Source organism: Lipophrys pholis, assembly GCF_963383615.2.
Source record: "Lipophrys pholis genome assembly, chromosome: 19".
Classification (NCBI taxonomy): domain Eukaryota; kingdom Metazoa; phylum Chordata; class Actinopteri; order Blenniiformes; family Blenniidae; genus Lipophrys; species Lipophrys pholis.
This window is the reverse complement of record NC_137647.1, coordinates 16,155,073-16,174,219: the sequence shown is the minus strand read 5'-3', so window position 1 is coordinate 16,174,219 and position 19,147 is coordinate 16,155,073. Positions and strand designations below refer to the sequence as shown.

At 43.3% G+C, this 19,147-nt stretch overlaps 2 protein-coding genes across 3 annotated transcripts in view; one reads left to right on the top strand and one right to left on the bottom strand.

Moving 5' to 3' along the window:
* Window positions 1-558: 558 nt before the first annotated feature.
* aanat2 (arylalkylamine N-acetyltransferase 2) lies at window positions 559-2,871 on the top strand. The gene is made up of 3 exons (XM_080488399.1): window positions 559-938; window positions 1,179-1,333; window positions 1,466-2,871. The coding sequence occupies exons 1-3, from the start codon at window positions 773-775 to the stop codon at window positions 1,769-1,771; spliced, it is 627 nt and encodes a 208-aa protein (XP_080344525.1). The 5' UTR covers window positions 559-772; the 3' UTR covers window positions 1,772-2,871.
* The window catches only part of rhbdf1a (rhomboid 5 homolog 1a), a 31,303-nt gene continuing 14,716 nt past the window's right edge, over window positions 2,561-19,147 (bottom strand). Inside the window, exons 2-19 of one of the 2 annotated variants that reach the window (XM_080488397.1) lie at window positions 13,893-14,038; window positions 13,652-13,791; window positions 13,007-13,114; window positions 10,070-10,283; window positions 9,152-9,358; window positions 8,628-8,750; window positions 8,334-8,497; window positions 7,374-7,625; window positions 7,144-7,255; window positions 6,973-7,047; window positions 6,712-6,873; window positions 6,507-6,607; window positions 6,160-6,223; window positions 5,663-5,757; window positions 5,500-5,575; window positions 4,916-5,016; window positions 3,727-3,880; window positions 2,561-3,598 (exon numbers count right to left, since the gene is read on the bottom strand). In XM_080488397.1, the coding sequence (XP_080344523.1) occupies window positions 3,179-3,598; window positions 3,727-3,880; window positions 4,916-5,016; window positions 5,500-5,575; window positions 5,663-5,757; window positions 6,160-6,223; window positions 6,507-6,607; window positions 6,712-6,873; window positions 6,973-7,047; window positions 7,144-7,255; window positions 7,374-7,625; window positions 8,334-8,497; window positions 8,628-8,750; window positions 9,152-9,358; window positions 10,070-10,283; window positions 13,007-13,114; window positions 13,652-13,791; window positions 13,893-14,009 (2,685 nt within the window). In that variant the 5' untranslated portion in view covers window positions 14,010-14,038 and the 3' untranslated portion in view covers window positions 2,561-3,178. The remainder of the gene's footprint in view (window positions 3,599-3,726; window positions 3,881-4,915; window positions 5,017-5,499; window positions 5,576-5,662; window positions 5,758-6,159; window positions 6,224-6,506; window positions 6,608-6,711; window positions 6,874-6,972; window positions 7,048-7,143; window positions 7,256-7,373; window positions 7,626-8,333; window positions 8,498-8,627; window positions 8,751-9,151; window positions 9,359-10,069; window positions 10,284-13,006; window positions 13,115-13,651; window positions 13,792-13,892; window positions 14,039-19,147) is intronic. The other variant, XM_080488398.1, reaches the window with a different exon arrangement.

The window sequence follows — 19,147 nt, the reverse complement described above, 5'->3', positions numbered from 1 at the left end:
TGCATGACCACATCCACACACACACACACACACACACACACACACACACACACACACACACACACACACACACACACACACACACACACACACACACACACACACACACACACACACACACACACAGCCAATACATGCAGCAAACACGTGCCAGGTTAAAGTGAATGTTCGTTTGCCATCACATCTCAGTAAAGAGCCTTACAAGAATATTTTGTCAGCGTAAAAACTGGAAATACGACAGGGAACCCAGTAATTCACAGTAACTACTCCAAAATGAAGTTAATAGAAAACTGTATCGAGGTAAAAAAAAAAAATCTAAATAAATAAAAATAATAATAAATATATATATATATATATATATATATATATAAATAAATAAAATAAAAATCTGCACCATGAGCAGCTGCACGAGGTGACGAACAGTTCAGTTTAAGATGTGGGGGATTTAAGGACTTTGGGAGACAGGTGACCAAACAGCTTTTCGATTTTAGGACACCCACTTCACAGTATGAGATCAGTCAGAAATAAAAAGAGGAGGAGACAAGAGACACGGAGCCACAAAGGTCAGCATCCAGCCCACTCAAGTCAGACTCCAGTCAGAGCCGTGACACAAACAGAGAACAAGGAGCGTTTTGATAAGAGGCCCGGCCTTCACCAGTGGAGTCGTCTCGAAAAAACTTTACACTGCAGGCGGCAGGAAAAGAAGCAAGAAGAGCCAAAGGAATCCTGTGAAAACAAAAAGATCCTCCCGTTCTTGCATCTGTGGGGCATCATGGCACAGCAGGTCAGCAGTTCACCCTTCCTCAAGCCCTTCTTCCTGAAGACGCCGGTCAGAGTGGTGAGCCCTCTGCAGCAGAGAAGACACACACTCCCCGCCAGTGAGTTCAGAAATCTCACGCCACAAGACGCCATCAGTGTGTTTGAGATTGAAAGAGAAGGTGAGTGTTTTCCACAGACTTCGCATGACTTTAATGTATGATTTAACAAACCCAACATGTCCACACAAAAGACATCAATGCAATTAAAAAAAAAAAAAAAAAAGGTGAAACTTCTGTGTTTTCAATTCAATTTTAAATACTTAAATTGGTGCTTCTATTGGATTCAATATTAAATTAGCAGAGATTACTTTGATCATCATTCTTTCCATGAAACTGACCTGCTTCCTATTCACCTCCCAGCATTTGTCTCAGTGTCTGGAGAGTGTCCTCTTACCCTGGATGAGGTGCTTAATTTTCTGGGTCAGTGCCCCGAGCTGTCACTGGGCTGGTTTGAAGAGGGGCAGCTGGTGGCTTTCATCATCGGCTCTGGCTGGGGCAAAGACAGACTCTCACAGGTAATGAAACTCTGTGAAGAATATATAAAGGTACACTCTCATCTTCCCGATGCGTGTGACTCGAGATTGAAACGCTGAATGTGATTCGTGCGACTCATAATGATGTGATTTGATTAAATCTGTGACCTCCAGGAGGCCATGACGCAGCACGTCCCCGACAGCCCTGCTGTGCACGTCCACGTCCTCTCCGTGCACCGCCACTGTCGCCAGCAGGGGAAGGGCTCCATCCTCTTGTGGCGCTACCTGCAGTACCTGCGCTGCATGCCGGGCCTGCGCAGAGCTCTGCTGATTTGTGAGGATTTCCTGGTGCCCTTCTACCTCAAGGCCGGCTTCAAGCAGAAAGGCCCGTCGGCCATCTCGGTGTCCAACATGCAGTTCCAGGAGATGGAGTACACGCTCAGCGGGCAGGCGTACGCACGGCGGAACAGCGGCTGCTAGTCCTTCAACCCCCTTTCCCCCCTCACACCACCCACTCTCCCTCCCTCCACCAAGAACACCTGGAGTCGGGACTGACGAGACGAAAATAACAAGAGCAGACAGATGGACAGATAAAAAGGGCCAGTGTGCATCATTGGCCTGAGTTCAGCGCAATAATATCAGTAACCCACTGAACAAGGACTCAAGGTGTGTGAGGAGAGAGAGGAACAAGAGAAGAGCCACATGTTCAAGCAACAACTTTTCACCAGTTATTTTTTAAGGGTAATACAACTTATGTGGGCGCATCTTTGAAAAGTTAATCATAATTTTTGTACTCATAATATACAAGCTCAAAATCATCTCTTAAAATCTTACTTCTAAATCTCTGGCATAAAAATAAATAAATCAGATTGTATGAAATGATTTTTTTAAATACTGTTTTTATTTTTATAACTTATAAGTTAAAAAAAAAAAATCAAAAATCATGAAGAACAAAATGAAAAAAAATGTTTGAAATCTGTGTAATAAAAAAACATTTATCATTGTTACATCAGCTTTGTGGGCTTTAACTGGCTTTTGCATCATTTTATTGAATGTGAGATATTTTCTATGAAGTGCATATTTTCCAGAACAAACATGTTCAGATCCTGATTTGGGTTACAAATCCAATTCTCTTCTTGTAAACTGTTAAAATTACTGCTTGTCCAATGTTATCCTGTGAACGTTTAACACACTGATCATGCATTTAGCACAAAAACACTTTTCTGTCTTCTGAGATTTTTCTGTCTTCATGACTTGGATCAAATACACTTTTATACATCCGAGAAGAGGCATCAGACAGGTTCACTTTTTTTTTTTACTCTTGTTTTCATCAGTTACATGTGAGTAGACAGGTAGCTAAAACACTACCATGTTCAAAAAAATTGATCACTTCTTGAGAAGCAATAAACAAATGAAAGAAAACATTCGAGTGCTCAGCATAATGTAACAAAAATATGGCAGTAGTTGGTACATTTATCAACAAGGCACCAAAGGTATCAATACTTGATTTTTGTCCCTGCGTCTGTATGAGGTTGCCTGAATACTACTAATAATAAAACCGATATCTGGAGTGTGAGTGTAAGAACAGTTTTTCTGTTTGTACCAGCACTGGCTTCTCTGACTCCTCAACCACATATAAAGGGCAGCTGGACGCTTTGTTGAGCCTCAGATGTGCCGTAGCTTTGTTTCACTGGACAGTGAAGGAGTGACAAGGACTTTAGGTGAATTAAAGGATGTTCTTGTGACGAGTGGTACAGGTATTCATATCGACAAAGTAAAAAAATACATCAACACAACCATATAGTCGGAGTTCACAGAGAGAGGAGAAGCAGTCCTCCAGCCGGTCCACATCTCTTTGACCTGATGCTCTGTTGCCGTGCTCCCACTTCAGTGGAGGTGAGCGTTGAGGTCGTACTTCTCGCAGAACTTGTCTGTGAAGGGGATGCACGTGAGCAACTCGCACCATTCGCACTTGATCGGGTAGACGTAGAAGAGCACCACGAGGCCTGAAAACAGCCCGACAAACACCAGCAGGAAGACTATGATCTGACAGCGTTTGCGGTACAGGTCCATGCGGCCGAAGCTGATATAGGGCAGGAAGGCGAACGACAGGAAGAAGCCAGATATGAAACCACAGATGTGGGCAAAGTTGTCGATCCAGGGCAACAGCCCGAAGGCAAAGAGGAAGAGCACCACACACAGCAGCTTGGTGAAGGCCCTCCAGGGCTGAGCCAGGATCTGCCAACTCTGAAACAGCTCCACAAACAAGCAGGCCAGGATCCCAAACTGACATCCAGCTGGACCCACCTGACACGAACAACAACAGCAGAGAAAAAAACACATGGAGACGCTGAGAAACATTTAGAATCAGAGAGAAATCTCTTACTCTAGACACACTTATTTCGATGTGTGTCTATTTCTAAACAGGTGGTCACCTCTGCTCTGTAGGGCAGAAAGATGGCGGAGGCCAAGTTGCCAGTGATGCCGCTGAGGATGTAAATGATTGAAATGCGCAGCCACCCTGCCAGCTTCTCCAGGTCCCTCAGGATGGTCATCTGGAACGCCACCGACACCAGACAGTGAAGGATTCTGGGAGGGAAGACACAGACAAAAGGCTTCAGGTGTGTGTGTGTGTGTGTGTGTGTGTGTGTGTGTGTGTGTGTGTGTGTGTGTGTGTGTGTGTGTGTGTGTGTGTGTGTGTGTGTGTGTGTGTGTGTGTGTGTGTGTGTGTGTGTGTGTGTGTGTGTGTGTGTGAGAAAAGCCACACGTGTTGAGAAGATTATCCCTCCATGCAGGAGAAGCAAAACCCTCAACAGCCAAGCCGGAATGACTTTGCTCAACAACAAAATCAGATTCTATCTTGGTGAAGCTTAATGAGTTTGAGTAGCGAGGGCACTTTGTTTAATTACCCGAGAGACAGATAGCAGACAACATGAAGAGGAAGCCCTGCTCCTCTTAACTGGGAGGTCAGCTTTCTGCTGACTGACAGGTCGTACGGCAAAAGCATGTTTTTAAACAGGTTTGAGACTTTTGACAATTAGCGATGTAACCATCAGGTCATTCACTACTGTACTTCTTTGCGTCTTCGTGTTTTTAGTTAGTTTAGTCCAACATTTATCATTTCTATCTATTCATTCAGCCTGGTTTCATTCGTCTTAGAATTTGTTTTGTTGTGATGGGAGCACACACACTGATAACCAAAGCCAATTTCCTTGCGCGTGCCAAATATATGTGTCCAATAAACCAAACCGATTTTGATCTTTTAATCATTTTCTTTATCACCGTTTGTTCCTGAATCAGACTTTACAAAAACTGACGTTGCCTGTCATCCTGAGACAAAGATAACTTTCCTCATGCTTTCATTTTGTCTCAGACTGTTGGACAGGCGGACCCTGTTGGCGAAAACGTCCCTCTCACTGGCCAACCATGCCCTTTAATCGGACAGTCACTTGGTAAAATCCTTATGCATATCAAGCGGTTTAAAAAAGCCCCACAAACCTGCCAGGAAACTCCCCAGAGTAACTTCTCAACAGTGCAATAAAATGCACCCACTCTCATTTTTGTTTGATTATTTTGCCATGTGAAACAATTTCCGATTTGTGATTTTGAAAGCGACTGACTCACCCAGCATGCAGGAAAAGTGAGAGCCACAGCCGGTAGAACTGATCAGGGATCTCTGGATTGAGGAAAGGCAACAATCCACATACATCATCCATGCAGTGCACCTGGGGAGGGGCAGAGGACACATTGAGGATGTAAATCAAGAAAATGGAGTCAACATATTTGACAATCAAGGCACAGATGGGTCTTAGACTCCTACACACTTCCTCCGTGGAAAATGTTTGATCAGTCGAAATTAGATAGAACAGATACAACACATGGTGGAATATTCAGCTTTTCACTTTAGGACTGATGTTACAATGAAGTTATTGGTCTGGTGTGTTTAGCTGTTACAGCAGAAAAAGACACGAGGGGTGTCTCCTAAAAATTAAATAGCCTCATAAGTATTCCGGCCTATTTTAATAGGATGAAAACAAACAGAATAATTAGATAAGAGCTGCAGGTTGCAGACCCCTGGGTTTAGGTCATAATTAAGCTCTCAGTTGTGACGGTTAAAAAAACCAGGGAACAAATTATGTCAACTGAAGGACCCTCAAAATCACAGTGTTACAAGTCTGTGAGTGTATGCAAAATGCACAGCTGCTTACCTGCGAACAAAGAGTAGCTTCCTCATGAAAGAAGCCCATCATGAAGTCACAATATTCCCGGGATGTGATTTCACACCTTAAAGAGAGCAAATAGTGATTAATAAGTAAATAAATAGCTGATGTGTATCAAGTGGAATTGATGCACTTTATATATCGGTCTCACCTCCCTTTGGTTCCAATGCAGCAGGGTCGGCCTGTGATAGTACAGTCTATATGAGGCAGGTTGGTATGGTTCCCTGTGTTGTACCTTGTACAAATCTAAAACAGGAATCAAAGAAACAACATCAGACTCAAGTCCTTAGTATGACATTTTTACTCTCTCTCTCTCTCTCTCTCTACTGAACAGGTGGCTGGTTTCTGAGATTATGTGTGGGGTCAAATGTTTGCCAGATTTTATTTAAATGATAATAGAGATGTAGCACATCACTAACAAATAAATAAAAAGGACTTATTTGTTATCCAATAATTCCATTGAAATGTATTCAGAAATAACATGAGAATTTGCTACTGGTTACTGAAGGACACGTTATCATTTTTCATGTATTGTGCAGCTTTAAAAGGATCAGATATGCTTAAAAGGCTTGAAAACATTTCAAGATCAGATCAAATCATATGCGGGTGACATAATATGTCAGCCTGTACAGTGTTGGGAATACTCACTGGCCACTTAGTGATATCATCTGGCCATTCATGAGGTGACACTGAGGCGGGCTCTAAACATATCCTGCAAGCACAGAAAGTAAAACAATACCAGCCTATAATGAGTTATAACCGACACCAGCTTTGATAAAGATAACTGTTACAGCAGAGGTAGACATTTTCCAGAAGGATAGAGCCATAACTTCTATCATTATCAGTATTATCTTTGTACGTTTTGCCGAGTAACAGTGATTAAAATGACATAAACTAAGAACACTGGAAAAACAAAGCTGCCACTTTCAAAAAAAGGAAAAAGTGATTATATTACATGGCCTGAAAATGTAGCAGTTTATAGAAGCAAGTGGTACCTGGGATCCTGATGGCACACTGAGCCGTACTGTCTGTCTTTTCCATTTAACTGAGGAGTGCTGAAGTGCCTCGGCCACTTCACCCAAACGGCAAGAGTACTCTGGATACAAACAGACAGGGTCAGGGCTGCACACAGCTTCTTAACGCAGCTGAACTACAGAGGTCAAGAGAGTTCAAACTGAAGAGACGAGTTTGTTTACACACCGAGCACTCCTCCTCTGAGGTTTGGACACAGCCGGAGCGATCGTTCCGCACACAGCAGGCAGAGTTGCGTTCGATAGCTCTCTTTTCCCTGATAAGATCGTGCACCTGCTTGTCTTGCCGCATGCAGGGAGAATATTTGGCCCCCAAATGGATCAGGGCTTCCTGAAAAGGGGAAGATAGAGGTGCAAAAACAATTTTTGTATTATGAAAACTCAGAACAATATACAGTCACACGAAACTGAAACTAACAAAGATGCTTACCGAACTCGGCCCGATCCAAAAGTTCTCCTGCTGTACGAACTTGACATTTTCATACACGCCTTTGTTTCTTAAAACCTGAATCAGACAAAATCCGACATAGAAAAAATAAAAACAACATTAAAAGAGCTAAGGAGATGACACATTCTAAAAAACATCTGATCGGGGACTCACAGAATCAACCGTCTCATGCTGGGAGAAGCCCACCGGTGCGATACCGTAGATGCATACAGCTAAGATAGTGATGAGCAGATGGACAAACGTGATCCAGTATGTAAAAAAAGGCCTGGAAGAGACATAAAACAAGTAATTAATAAAAAAAGAAGAAGTAAAGGAGTACCCCACTCATCATCCATCAGTGCCAGACACTAAAGGAATCATTGGGGAAAGTGTTGGTGTAGCACCTGTGGTCATCCATATCCTCTATCTGTCTCTTGACATAGCTGTCAATACGCTTGCGGTAAGTGCGGTTGGTGAGCTTTCCGACCATGCCCAGTCCGTAGGGCCTCTTCTCTCGGGCGAAAAGCTTTTTGACGGGAACGACGATGCGCTGGCCACGCCGCTGCCCGTTGATGCTCACCACCTCCTGCCGCAAGGGCACCTTTGGTGGTCCTGGAGTCCCTTCTTTGGCTTTACGCCATCCTCGCTCCAGAGGTCTGCAACAGACACGGAAAAATATAGCTTCTCTCTCTTAACTGTCACGCAATACAATTATTTTTTATGATACAATAAGCTTGAAAATCATAGGTATAGAAGCATCAACAGTTGCAATTATTTATCATATATTTAAAATAAAGCGCACACAACTAGCACGATTGAATACAGAGTCTAACAGCCTTTAACTAGAATATCTTGGAGCGAGATCCAACCAATGGTAACTACTTGGCCTCAGATAAAGCTTGTGTGTGATCAGAGTCGGAGGAGTTCAAGCTCAGTGAGCAGACTCTTCCTCCCACACCTTCAGAATCCCTGATGTCGGGTATTTATGGCCGATTTCCAGGATGTGGTTTCAAACAAATAAACTTATAACGCCAAATAACATAATGTTAGCATTCAATTAATTGTTAATGTGGTAAAGTGTTTCTCATTTATCACCGTGAATATAAATGCATATACAGTATATGAATTATTATATTATATATAAATGTATCCAATTACTTAGTTTACGGCTGAATTCATTCATAGATTTTACAACTTATACCCTGAAGGATTATTACTTATTTTACCGACCTCACTGCCGGCTTGACATTTTTTCTGCCTCTCTCATAGCAAAACTGCTGTCCAGCACAAAGTATCAGCATTAATGGATTTTTAAACGAAACGTTGGTATCAGCACAGACTCAGTGACTCCCACTGTCACTCACAGCATGAGGTGAGTCCTCTCCAGCTCCGTCTTATCTAGGGCACTGCCTGTCAGCTCCGTCTCATCCTTCTTGTCGCTGGGCTCTGCCTCCTTCATGGCCGCCTCAGACGGAGACTCAAATACCTCGTCTGTGTACGTGGACAAATCCTCGTGCATCAGAATATCCTGGAAAGAAAATTGTGGCATCCCGTTATTGCAAAGAGGTGCAATTTAAAAGCCAAAGTTGTTTTGATTTGTGATTGCAAGTGAACACATTAAAGCTGAATAATAACACGTCTGTGTTGTCCTTTCTTACTCTGGCAAAAAAAGATGTGTCCAGTTCATCAGGGAAGTCAACCACATCCTCCTCCATGTAGCTGGCCGGGGTAAAGCTTCGTCTTTGTGCCCGTCTTAGTGTGCTCTCCCGTAGTGAGCGTCCCTGAGTAAAACAAGCACATGCATATAAACATATGCATTTACAGATCCATCTATCACTAAATACTTCAAGACTCCAAAAAGTATCCATATGGCGGCTTTAATGAACAAGAGTCGCCTCAGCAAATCAATGCTACTTGCGCCATAGACTTTGGAGTTTTTACATTGGATTGTTTTCCTGCTATCCACCCCACTCAAGGTGAAGACTCAATTCAGAGAGCCACTTGGGAGAGTAGTTCAAGAGCAGAAAAATAAACAATGAAAATAAGTGTACCAAAATATATCTTTTGATTTTTACACGATGCTATTTAGATTACAGAGACTAACTGAATAAGTTAACATTTCGCTGCACTTTATTTGCATAATGTTAGTTTTGCAAGCATTTCATCTCATGGCCTCTCTCACCTTGACCAGTGCTGCCGCTGCCCTGAAGCTCATTTTTGCCACAGACTCTCTCTTACGCCGACGAGGCAGTCTGTTGAGACCTGAGCGGGAGCTGGTGAAGGAGCAAATGGAGGCAGCTCCAGGGGTGATGGGGGTCTGAGGCACGCTGTAGCCATCCACTTCCTCCACCATGCGAAATGCTCGTCCTCGTGCCAATGGGTCCACGATCTGGAGAGCAGGACAGACATACTTTTTATGCCAAATATTGAACAAATGATTCACCTGAGATTAGTTATAACCAGAAAAAGCAGTTTTTGGTTATTGCGCTTGTGTGCTAAGCCAATATTTTTGAAATCTTTAATGTTATTGAGGGAAACCGCTATGAAAAGCTGAACTATAAGTTGACTTCAGTAATGCTTAATGTAACTGCACTGGTCCAAATAGAACATGGCTTTGTACAATACTCGCACCTGATGTATTGCATCAAACATGTTTCTCTTGCTTCTGAAGCCGCTATGCTGTTGTTATGCAGAACTCGGCGCAACACCTGGAGCTGAGTCCTAATATTAGTGTAATTTCTTCAGATCTATGAAGAGGAAAGAAAGCCTGTGTTGTACAACTTCTTATAAGAAGCATCATGTCATATGGTTTCAATAAGCTACTTTTTTTTGAAAAAGGTAAACTCACAAGCAGTAACTATTTGCAGTGAAAAAAAATAAACAAAGCACTTTCGGAAAAGGCTGATCACTTGTAGTGCATGCCTAATGAATATTCATATGATTCATAACTTCTCACTTCCCTCAAGCAGGTCAGTTATAAACAATCATGTGACCCATTTCCCACAATCCCCAGGTTGTGCAAAGGAAGCTTTACATCTACATGACATATTTTCATGAAATAATTTTGGGTTTAAAGCAAAGGTTTATTTTACGTGTGTACCTTTTGCATGCCATGCTGGGAGGAAGGGACGTAGAGAGGAGGCGGGGTCTCGGTGCTGGTTAAGGAGATGTTGTCCTGACTGGGTAGATCCATCTCCCGGATCACCTGCGGTTTCAGCTTTCCGTAGCGCAGGCTGCAGTGCCGCAGACTTTTCCTCTGCCATTTCTGGGTGGCATCGCCATCTTTGCTGACCCCAAACCAGTCTGCCGTTCCCCTGACACCACAGACATCAAATGTTCAGTCCTGTTACTCTGAGGCAGAGTAAATACATCCACCTTAGCAAAGGGCTCATTGATGGCCCTTTGCAAAAAGCCCCTTTTTATGGAGGAGTGTTTCGGCAAACATGTCAGACACTGATAAGAAAACATTTCCCAGGATGTAAAACAGTGCCCTCGATAGTGCACGTAATGGGGACAGAGAAAGGAACAAGCCTCGGCATGTTTATGTCCAAGCACTACAGGAAAGAAGAACACTCACTCACACAGAATGTACTCGATATGCATAGTGCAGTCATATAGACTGTCAAAGGCAATGTATTCAAAATGAGGGAATAAAAGGAGGATTACTGGAGTTCAAATCAACCAGGATTTACTTTTTTTTTCTTAATCTGAACTGACACCAGCAAATCCAATTACCACAGACAATGTGTGTGGGGTGAACGGACAACTCGTCCACAAAACTGCAAACCCGGACAACTCGTCCACATGATTCCAGACAGCTCGTCCATGACTATTTTGTTCAGCATTATTGATTTGAAGGATTGGATTTCAAAGTATCTTTATAACAGTGTAAAGACATTGTAGTGCCCCGATGTCAGAACGAGATAATGCCGCTTCGTAGCTGACAGCTTTGAGTAATGCGTTCAGATGCATCACGTAAGTTCGCCTATTAACGAGCTGCGGGGCTCATACAGTAGTGACGTTACACGCTAAACATGAGTAAAATATGACTGATACAGTCATTAGCGAGCTGGAACGTGCATGAGCAGCACACGGCAGTGTGGAAGTTTCGGGTGGGGGGGGGACATCATGTGCGCAAAGAAGACCATTTTTCGCGAGAAACAAAGCCATATGATACTATATTAAATATATATAGACATATACTAGATATATGAAACATATAAAAAATATAAATTAGAAATAATACGTACATAATAATATGTAACTACATTGTACAGGACTTATTTTCTCCCAAAAATTCTGAAATCTCATCCGTGGACGAGTTGTCCTACAATCCTTTTTTTCTTTTATAGCTTTATTTGTGTCACACACATGCTGGTGAATTGCACCTAATCTCGATATATACACATGCAATCACCGTGTTGAAGTTGAATCCTAATAAGTAGCAGACACAACAATGTTACTGGCCCCCGAGGCCAGGAAATGGAAATGGAAACATTTTTCAAAGGAGGGTTCAGGCGTGCTCATTGTTTCGGGACCAACTAGGAGCTGCAGAGTGAAGTTAAGCTCGATGCATTCATCATGACCTCCACCCAGGATGGTATAAGGTTTGTCTGGTCATTGCCTTTTAAAATATGTTTGTGACTTGACTGCATGGTTGAAAACTGTCACAGTCCAGCTTTATCGAATCACAGCCCACCGACATCAGATCTGGCAACTGAAAAACACTCACAAATGTGAGCGACATTCTCAGGCTGAAAGAAGTGACTTCATCTACATTACTGCAACTGTTAAAGAAGCTAAATTTGGAGCAGGCAATTGACCGCTTTTAGTTTCAGTTCCTTATATGACTCATTTAAAAAAAACCTTTGTGGAAATGATATGATACACCAGCTGATGACTGAGTGCTAAAAACCCACTTATAATGAAAGATCTTTAAAAATCCCTAGCTTTAGCAACAAGAAATAATGCAATACAATAAAATCAATTCTTAGAACTAAAAGCAAGACTTAAAAGTTCAGCATGTTTCCTGTGTCTTTCTGAATTAATTTGAAAAATGTCAACTTCTGACCACTTACCAGCAGTAACCCGATATTCTTAATCGTAAAACACCATTGAAGGTTAACCTGGAGAGTCTCTGTGCAAAATAAAAGCTTCTTGTACAATTTGGAGGAAAAAAAAAATCAATTGAGTGTGAGGAGTTTGTATGTTCTCCCCATGTGTGCGTGGGTTTCTTTCAGTTACTCGGGTTTCCTTCCATGGTCTTAAAACTTGTATGTGAGGTTAATTGGTGTCCCTTAAAGGTGTGAATGTGAGAGTGTGTGTGTGGTTGTCTATGTGTTTGTCCTGTGAGTGTACGCTGCCTTTTTCCATAATCACCACTTCCTCTAGAAGAGAAAATTCAAATTTTTTTCCAAGAACTATCACAGGATTTGGACGTTGAGTTCCGGATTGACATTGTTTGAGCCACTTTAAGGATGGAGCAGATTACCTTCTCTATTGGACTGTAGTTGGAAAAGTTTGGGGAATTATTGAAATTGCTGAACTGAGATTTTTTGGTGTCTGTGACAGCTATTTCTTCCATCCATCCATCCAACTTCAGTGCTGTATACAGCTAAGTGCCATGGGGTGTTTGGTTCAATCCCCACTGACTATCTGCAGAGGCAGAGTACATCATGGACATGTTTCCAGTTCATACAGAGACACCCACACTGGAGGAGATCTAAGTTACCAATCAACCCACGAAGAAACACACAGGGAGAACATGTCAAATCCACACAGAAAGGGCCCTCATGTGAACTTGTTGGGCTTGCTTCAGCAGATTCAGTATGAGAAAGCTGTTTTGTTTTTGTGGACCAAGCAAAAACTGTGGAGAAAAAAAAAAAGGCTTTCTAAAAATATTTCCTTGGGCAACCAAGCATAACATGAGTACTCAGTCAAGTCATCCATAATCAGGCATAATAAATAATTCAGCACACATCTGACCTTCATCCTCACCCTAACCCCTCGCAGCCTCCTGCAGCATTTCCTGTCCTACCTGAGCAGAGTTCTGGAGAGCGAGTGGTGTTTCCGGGTGCTGCGCCGCGCAGCCCGCTGCCCCTTTATGGGCACTGTGTTAATCCTCTCAAAGTGAACCCTCCTGCTGCTGCGACCAGGCAGAGCAGGGCCAGGAGGTGGCGAAATGGGACAGAGGGAGCAAAGAGAAAAAGAGAGAAGACAACAACAAGCAGTGAAAAGGTAAAGTGCGGCTGGACAGTGCTGTGGCCATCATGCAGACAGAGAGAAAGCAAAGCACATTGTTAGGTAAAGTTCTTCACCGACATCTGGAAACATTAGGAGAGCAATTACCAAGCAGAATGACATCAGGGTGTTAATCAGGTACAGCCACTGAATTTGGAAAAAGGTAAGGAAAGATATGCCATTGCAGTCAAAAGGGGAAAGTTGTTTCTTTTTTTACACACTGTGTAACGCAGGCAGCCAGCAGCTTTAGTTTAACTCACATCTCTCACTTAAAAATGGCCAGCACAGATATACAGCATGGCATCTGATAATCTGCAAACTCAAGCTGTAAACCACACAATGTGAAAAAGTAAAAGTAATGCCCTTAATATTAAGGCTTAATGTTGGTTATAGAATCTGATATGACACATCTTATGTTACTTTGTTTTCTCGCTGCTTTTACCTTTTTATGGTCTGTGTGATGGATGACTGGCGTTGTAAGACAGGCCGCCGGGTGTCAAACAGGTCACGGGGCGGAGACTGGAGGTGAGACGTCTCCACTGGCATGCTGATGCTGCGCAGGAACCCCTGCCTCTTCATCGGCTGCAGAGAGGATACGTTAAACTAGTGTGAAGACAACATAATGAGGCGAAGGTGATAAATACTGAGAGGAGGTTGAAAAAAAAAGAAAAAAAAAAAAGCACCTGAACAAAAGTGGGAGGCTCATCGAGTGACATCTGAGCCGTGGGAATGTCCAGCCGAAGCCACGGAGGTTTCTTCCTCTGTAGGCTGCTGGTGCTTTCCCGCCGCGGTTCAGCCATGTTCTCTGTCCCAACCCCAGGCCTGCCAGCTACAAAGACACAAGAAAACACATTGCATCATGACAATATCATAAAACACTATAAAGCCACAACATACAAGATGTGAGGGAATGTTTTTATGCAGACCACAATGATTTTATGTTGCAAAATCATTTTACAAGAGGGTGTTGAGATGCCTGGTTTGGTTCAACATGGGTGTTCACATATTTCTGTTCATTAGACAATAAAGAGAAAACCACAGACAATCGTCTATAGCTGTTTACTCCTTCACCAAAATAGATCACGGTTGCTCAAAATAAAAAAGAGCAATAAATATTTGGGCTTGAGAGTGAGGAAGTTTATAGTCTTAACCTTAATCCCCTAATTCTACAGTTAAAACAAATGTAATCCCTCTTTGTGGCTAAAAGCAGCCCTGCCTCCAGCAGACATCTATCGGAGACTAATGACTGTGTACGCGTTTCCCATGACGAGGCCTGTGGACCACAGGAGGTGCACCGTAAACCTCAGCATCAGAGAGCCTGCCTGTAGCTGCAGCCTTGTTATCACCAGCCCTTCATTTTACTGTCTCACCGTCTAACCTCACGTCTCTCCATTTGCTTCCTGTCATTTCATTTTACTCTCATGGAAAACGGAACCCTCGCGCGCCTTAGCGGTACATATTTACACTTCAAAAGAGATCCCACACGCACACCCGATGCAACTTTCATTGAACAGTGAGGAGCAGCGTGATATCTGAGGCCTGCCTTTCTGCAAAGTGCAAATGTGTAAACTTGCGACGGCAGGTGTATTTTAAAAATCCCTCCGCCGTCTGCGTGCTATATTTGTTTCTGGATCGACGGCACAGACTCAGTCACATCAGAGGTTTTCGAGCTTTCAGCAGTAGGACAGGGTCACATCCACACTTCTCCTATTACGCTCAAGTGCTTTGAGAAAGTCCACGTCCAGTAGCGACCACATCTGCTTCACATTGCCATTCTAATGCACCGCAGGCTTCTGTTTTAGCCCGAGTGATGAGGGGAAGTTTCGTCAGTGGGACTCAGCAGAGAGAGAAGGAAAACTTCCCGATGAGGGCAACGTAGGCCAACACCGGTGCGGCGACATCTAAACACACTCTCTGACCGATGATTCTCAATCTACACGTTCACAGGAAGGCACCGCTATCATTGCTTTATGACACACGGGCAGATCTGTCACAGGGAAGGCATTGGGAGATAAGACGCAGGGACAGGGTTGGAATGTTTATTACACAACAGTGAGTTGTTATAATTGGTGCCTCATGTTTCACCTCTCAACCTATTAGGACAGAGGTGAACAATTCATCTCAGTCCACTGGCCATGTTTAAACCCAAGAAGGTCTTTTCATTGAAGATGTAGCATATTATCCTTTAAATACCAACTTTAAAAGCAGGGATAAAAAATGAAAAAGGCTACATTTAATGATTTTTCTTCACTGAACCTGAAAACATAAAAGGAAACATGTGAAAATCTAAGATTAGGACATTTTTTATGAAATCTCATTCCGAATAAATGTCCAAAATCCAAGTCCTTTGTGCTTTAATTTGCAGGGAAATCCAAAATCTATCGCAGCTTTTGTCTTCAGACCAATGTGGGCAAAAGTCTGTTTCTTTTCAGGGCACACAATTTCTGCTTTCAGCATGCATGTTAACACGAATTTACCCTCAGAGAATGGCTTTGATGCTAATGCTAATTCACTAGTAATTAGGCAGCTTGCTGCCACTGCTGCTCCACTGATCACTCTGCATGGGGCTCCGAAAAACAATGTGAAAAGAAAGGAATTCATTTGAAAAAGTAGTTATTTCTATAGAAAACTGACAGATTGGAGCATCTGCCCCACAGACACCTGTTTTAGGACTCTCGTCGTATTTGTTGTTTGCCCCAGTGACCCTGTCTGGACTGAGACAGCAGATCTGCAGACTGGCCTGAAGGTAACTTGTGCAGAGTCAAAGACTGTCAAGGGTAAGAAACAGGGAGAGGTGATTGGATGAAGGGAGAAAAACAATGCAAGAATATCCTTTTTTTTTTTTAATGTTGAATATGCCTCACTTTGTGGTCAACATAATGTTACTTTCCATTAATTTTGTTTTGCATTCCCCCCCCCCCCCCAAAAAAAAGAAGTCCCACATACACAAACCACAGAGGAATCATCACTCAGACATCATCTCATGTGACCCAGATATAATGCGAGGAATACAATTGTGATTTCAGTATCTCAGCTCGTGCAGGATTTGCCGTTACAGCAACAACCCCAGCTATCTTGCCCCAGGCTGGAATAGTCCATGGTTAATTACTTTTGCCATTAGCTCTAACAGCAGGGCCCCTAATGTAGAGGCGAGAGAAGCACCAGCTTCAGGGTTGCAGATGGGAACAGACAATAAGCAGCCAGTTAGAGAAGCTAATTTTCCTTCATGCATAATGATTTTTGATTGTTCAGCTTTGGCTCCTCCTGCTTTCACTTTGTTTGCCTTGAGTGCTGTTTTGACAGGGGGGAGAGAAGCAGGGTGGCTGCAAACTAAATTCACTCTTTTTGTTCTTGCACCAACACTCTCCTCCTGCTTGAGGCAGTTTTCTTGCTTACCGTCTCCCACTCATCCCGTCCTTTTTTGCATGTGCTCTGTGCATAAGTGATAGTGATTTGCACACAATTACAGTTTCATAGTTCCTTCATATCGCCCGTCTGTTTCCTGTCCAAATGAAACCCACGCAGGCACCCTTAAAAACATTCAAACTATCTAAATGAGTTGAGACAGTAGCTGGAAAATCTGACAGCTGACAGCAAAACAAAAGCCATTAACATCTGTATAAAAGCTGGAACTAGACTTATTGTGCCAAACAGACATAAAAACCTACAGTTTTTCAAGAGATGCCAGCAGAAACTGCCAATGCAGCATTAATACTGCCATGCAGCTATTGTTGTGATTTCCATTAAACTGCTGAACAGCGGGATGAAAGAGCATCTGGTCACAACCCAAGGTAAACCTCCACCGGCCAAGTCGAGTGCTCTGCCAGTCTGCCTCTCTCTCCCTCTCTTGTCCACCTCCAAAGTCAACATGGCAGTTGAACTGGCACGGGACTGCGACTCGTGCCTGAGGAGGAGTGGAGCTGGAACAGCTGGCACACGGCCACCGATCAAATGCAAGATGACTGTGATGGCCACCAACGCACTTCTCTCTGTGCAGAGTTGCAAATCAGAGAAAGTCAGCCTCAAGGCCGTTTCCTGGGAAAAAAATGGGGCTTTACACTCAGGAAGTCTTTCAGGACTAGATATCCTTGGGGGTAGAGGAGTGGAACTCTGCTTTGGCGATAAGCCAGAGTGCAGCATTAGCTCTTCCCTGACAGTGTATGTCATCTGTGCATGGCACACAATCAACAGCAAGAAAAAGCCTTGAAGCAATCACTTTACTACATTTTTGACTAAATTATTTAAATGATTCCCTCCATCTATTGCATGGAAAATGCACCATCGTCTCTTATCTTACTCTGAAGATAACTTCTCCATTTTTTCTGGTTGCGGTGCAGTATGGCAACAATTTGCAGCATGTGATAGTTTTCCACAGTGTTTACATTCCCAGTGCTGATTTGAGTCTCACGTTCACTACAATACCGCAATTTAATCTGGTTTCGCAAAGGGATTTGTTTTGACTTCAAGATTCGCATCTAAAGAGGGAAAACACCCACATTCAGAAGTTCGCACAGCGCTTTGCAGGACTGGCTTCCTGCCGTCATTCGACCCATGCAAGAAACTAACACTTCCTACTCAATCACGAGACCCATGACAACGGCGTTTGGATTGTTCTCCATTCTGGGGCTAAGTAAGGCTGCCTCTCAACAAGGTATTAGGCAGCAGGGGAAAGCAGACAGGCGAACAAAACCGAGAGGACAAGCTGACATCTCTCCAGGTGCAGGGACATGCAGCGGGCCGTAATGACTGGAACTGACAGCCATAACCAGCAGTCTCTTTCAGTCTGGGGAGCCGCAATTGAAAGAATTACGTCCTGCATACAAACTACAGCCAAATTAAGTTTCTTTCCTGAGATCATTTAATATAAGTGCCTAGTAAATTGTCTCCAGTCGTGCAGGGACAGACATGGACTTATGACAACAGAGGCAGAGCAGTCACAAGTGAGGCCTCAAGTGAAAGGGAAGACAAACTCTTCAGTGAATGAAGCTCTGAAAGCCACTTTGGACACACATGAAAGAAAGCCTAGTGAGAATGGGGGCCAAGCCAGAAATCACAAGGGGGCAGGGTGGTCCGGACACCCCTCTTCCTCAGAAAACACAACCATTGCCCAAATGCATTTGATTTGAGAAACATTTCAAACTAAGTATTTATAAAAACTGATGCATTTGTATAGGATTTAGTTTTAAAAGAGCCCCCCCGCCCCTCACCCCGACCCGCCCAAAAAAAGCTTCTTTTTTTTGTTACAGTTTATTGCCCCCTCAAGGGTGACATGGAATTTCTATCCTTAGATAATTGCTACTGCGTAATTTTATGCTTGTTCACCGTGCACAACAGAGCCAGTTTTCATCAACTCCCGTTATGCATCAAATATGTGCAGCAGTTTGCAGGATAGTGTTGTCCTCCTGTTTCGCATTCATCATAAATAAAAGAGTAATCCGGCTCTGGCCTGTTTTACGAGATATCTTTCACTGTTTTTGGTCAGGCCTTGTTGAAATTCTTCAGTCACTCGAAGAGCATGAAGACACAAGGACTGCTGCAAAAATGTATCTTATCCAAGAGTATGTAAATGTACCGTATCAGGCATTTCAGAAAAGATAACTTCAAGATGAAGCATTTCTTAGGTATTCTTGAGATCTTCTCTGTCCAGGGCCGTTTATAATCGGAGCGCATGCCATGCCCACATTCCACAGGATTTTTGGTTGAGGCTAAACCAAGCTAAAATGGCAGAGCAGGAAACCACATGAAGCCTAACCATTATGGACAGGAGCTGGCTGGTTTCCGGGTACTGTGTGTACTCTGCTGCCGCGCGTTACTCGACAGGAGGCAGGGTGGCTCAGAGCGTTGTGTCACTGAGGCTGACCGAACCAACAGTGGCCATACCAGCTCCCAGCAGGGAGAGTAGGGGCAGGGTGGACAGCAGAGAGGACCAAGCACTGAC

Coding starts and splice junctions, on each gene's coding strand:
- aanat2 (XM_080488399.1), top strand. CDS start 773: ATGGCACAGCAGGTCAGCAGTTCACCCTTCCTCAAGCCCTTCTTCCTG. Junction 939..1,178: donor GTTTGAGATTGAAAGAGAAG/GTGAGTGTTTTC, acceptor TTCACCTCCCAG/CATTTGTCTCAGTGTCTGGA. Junction 1,334..1,465: donor GCAAAGACAGACTCTCACAG/GTAATGAAACTC, acceptor TGTGACCTCCAG/GAGGCCATGACGCAGCACGT.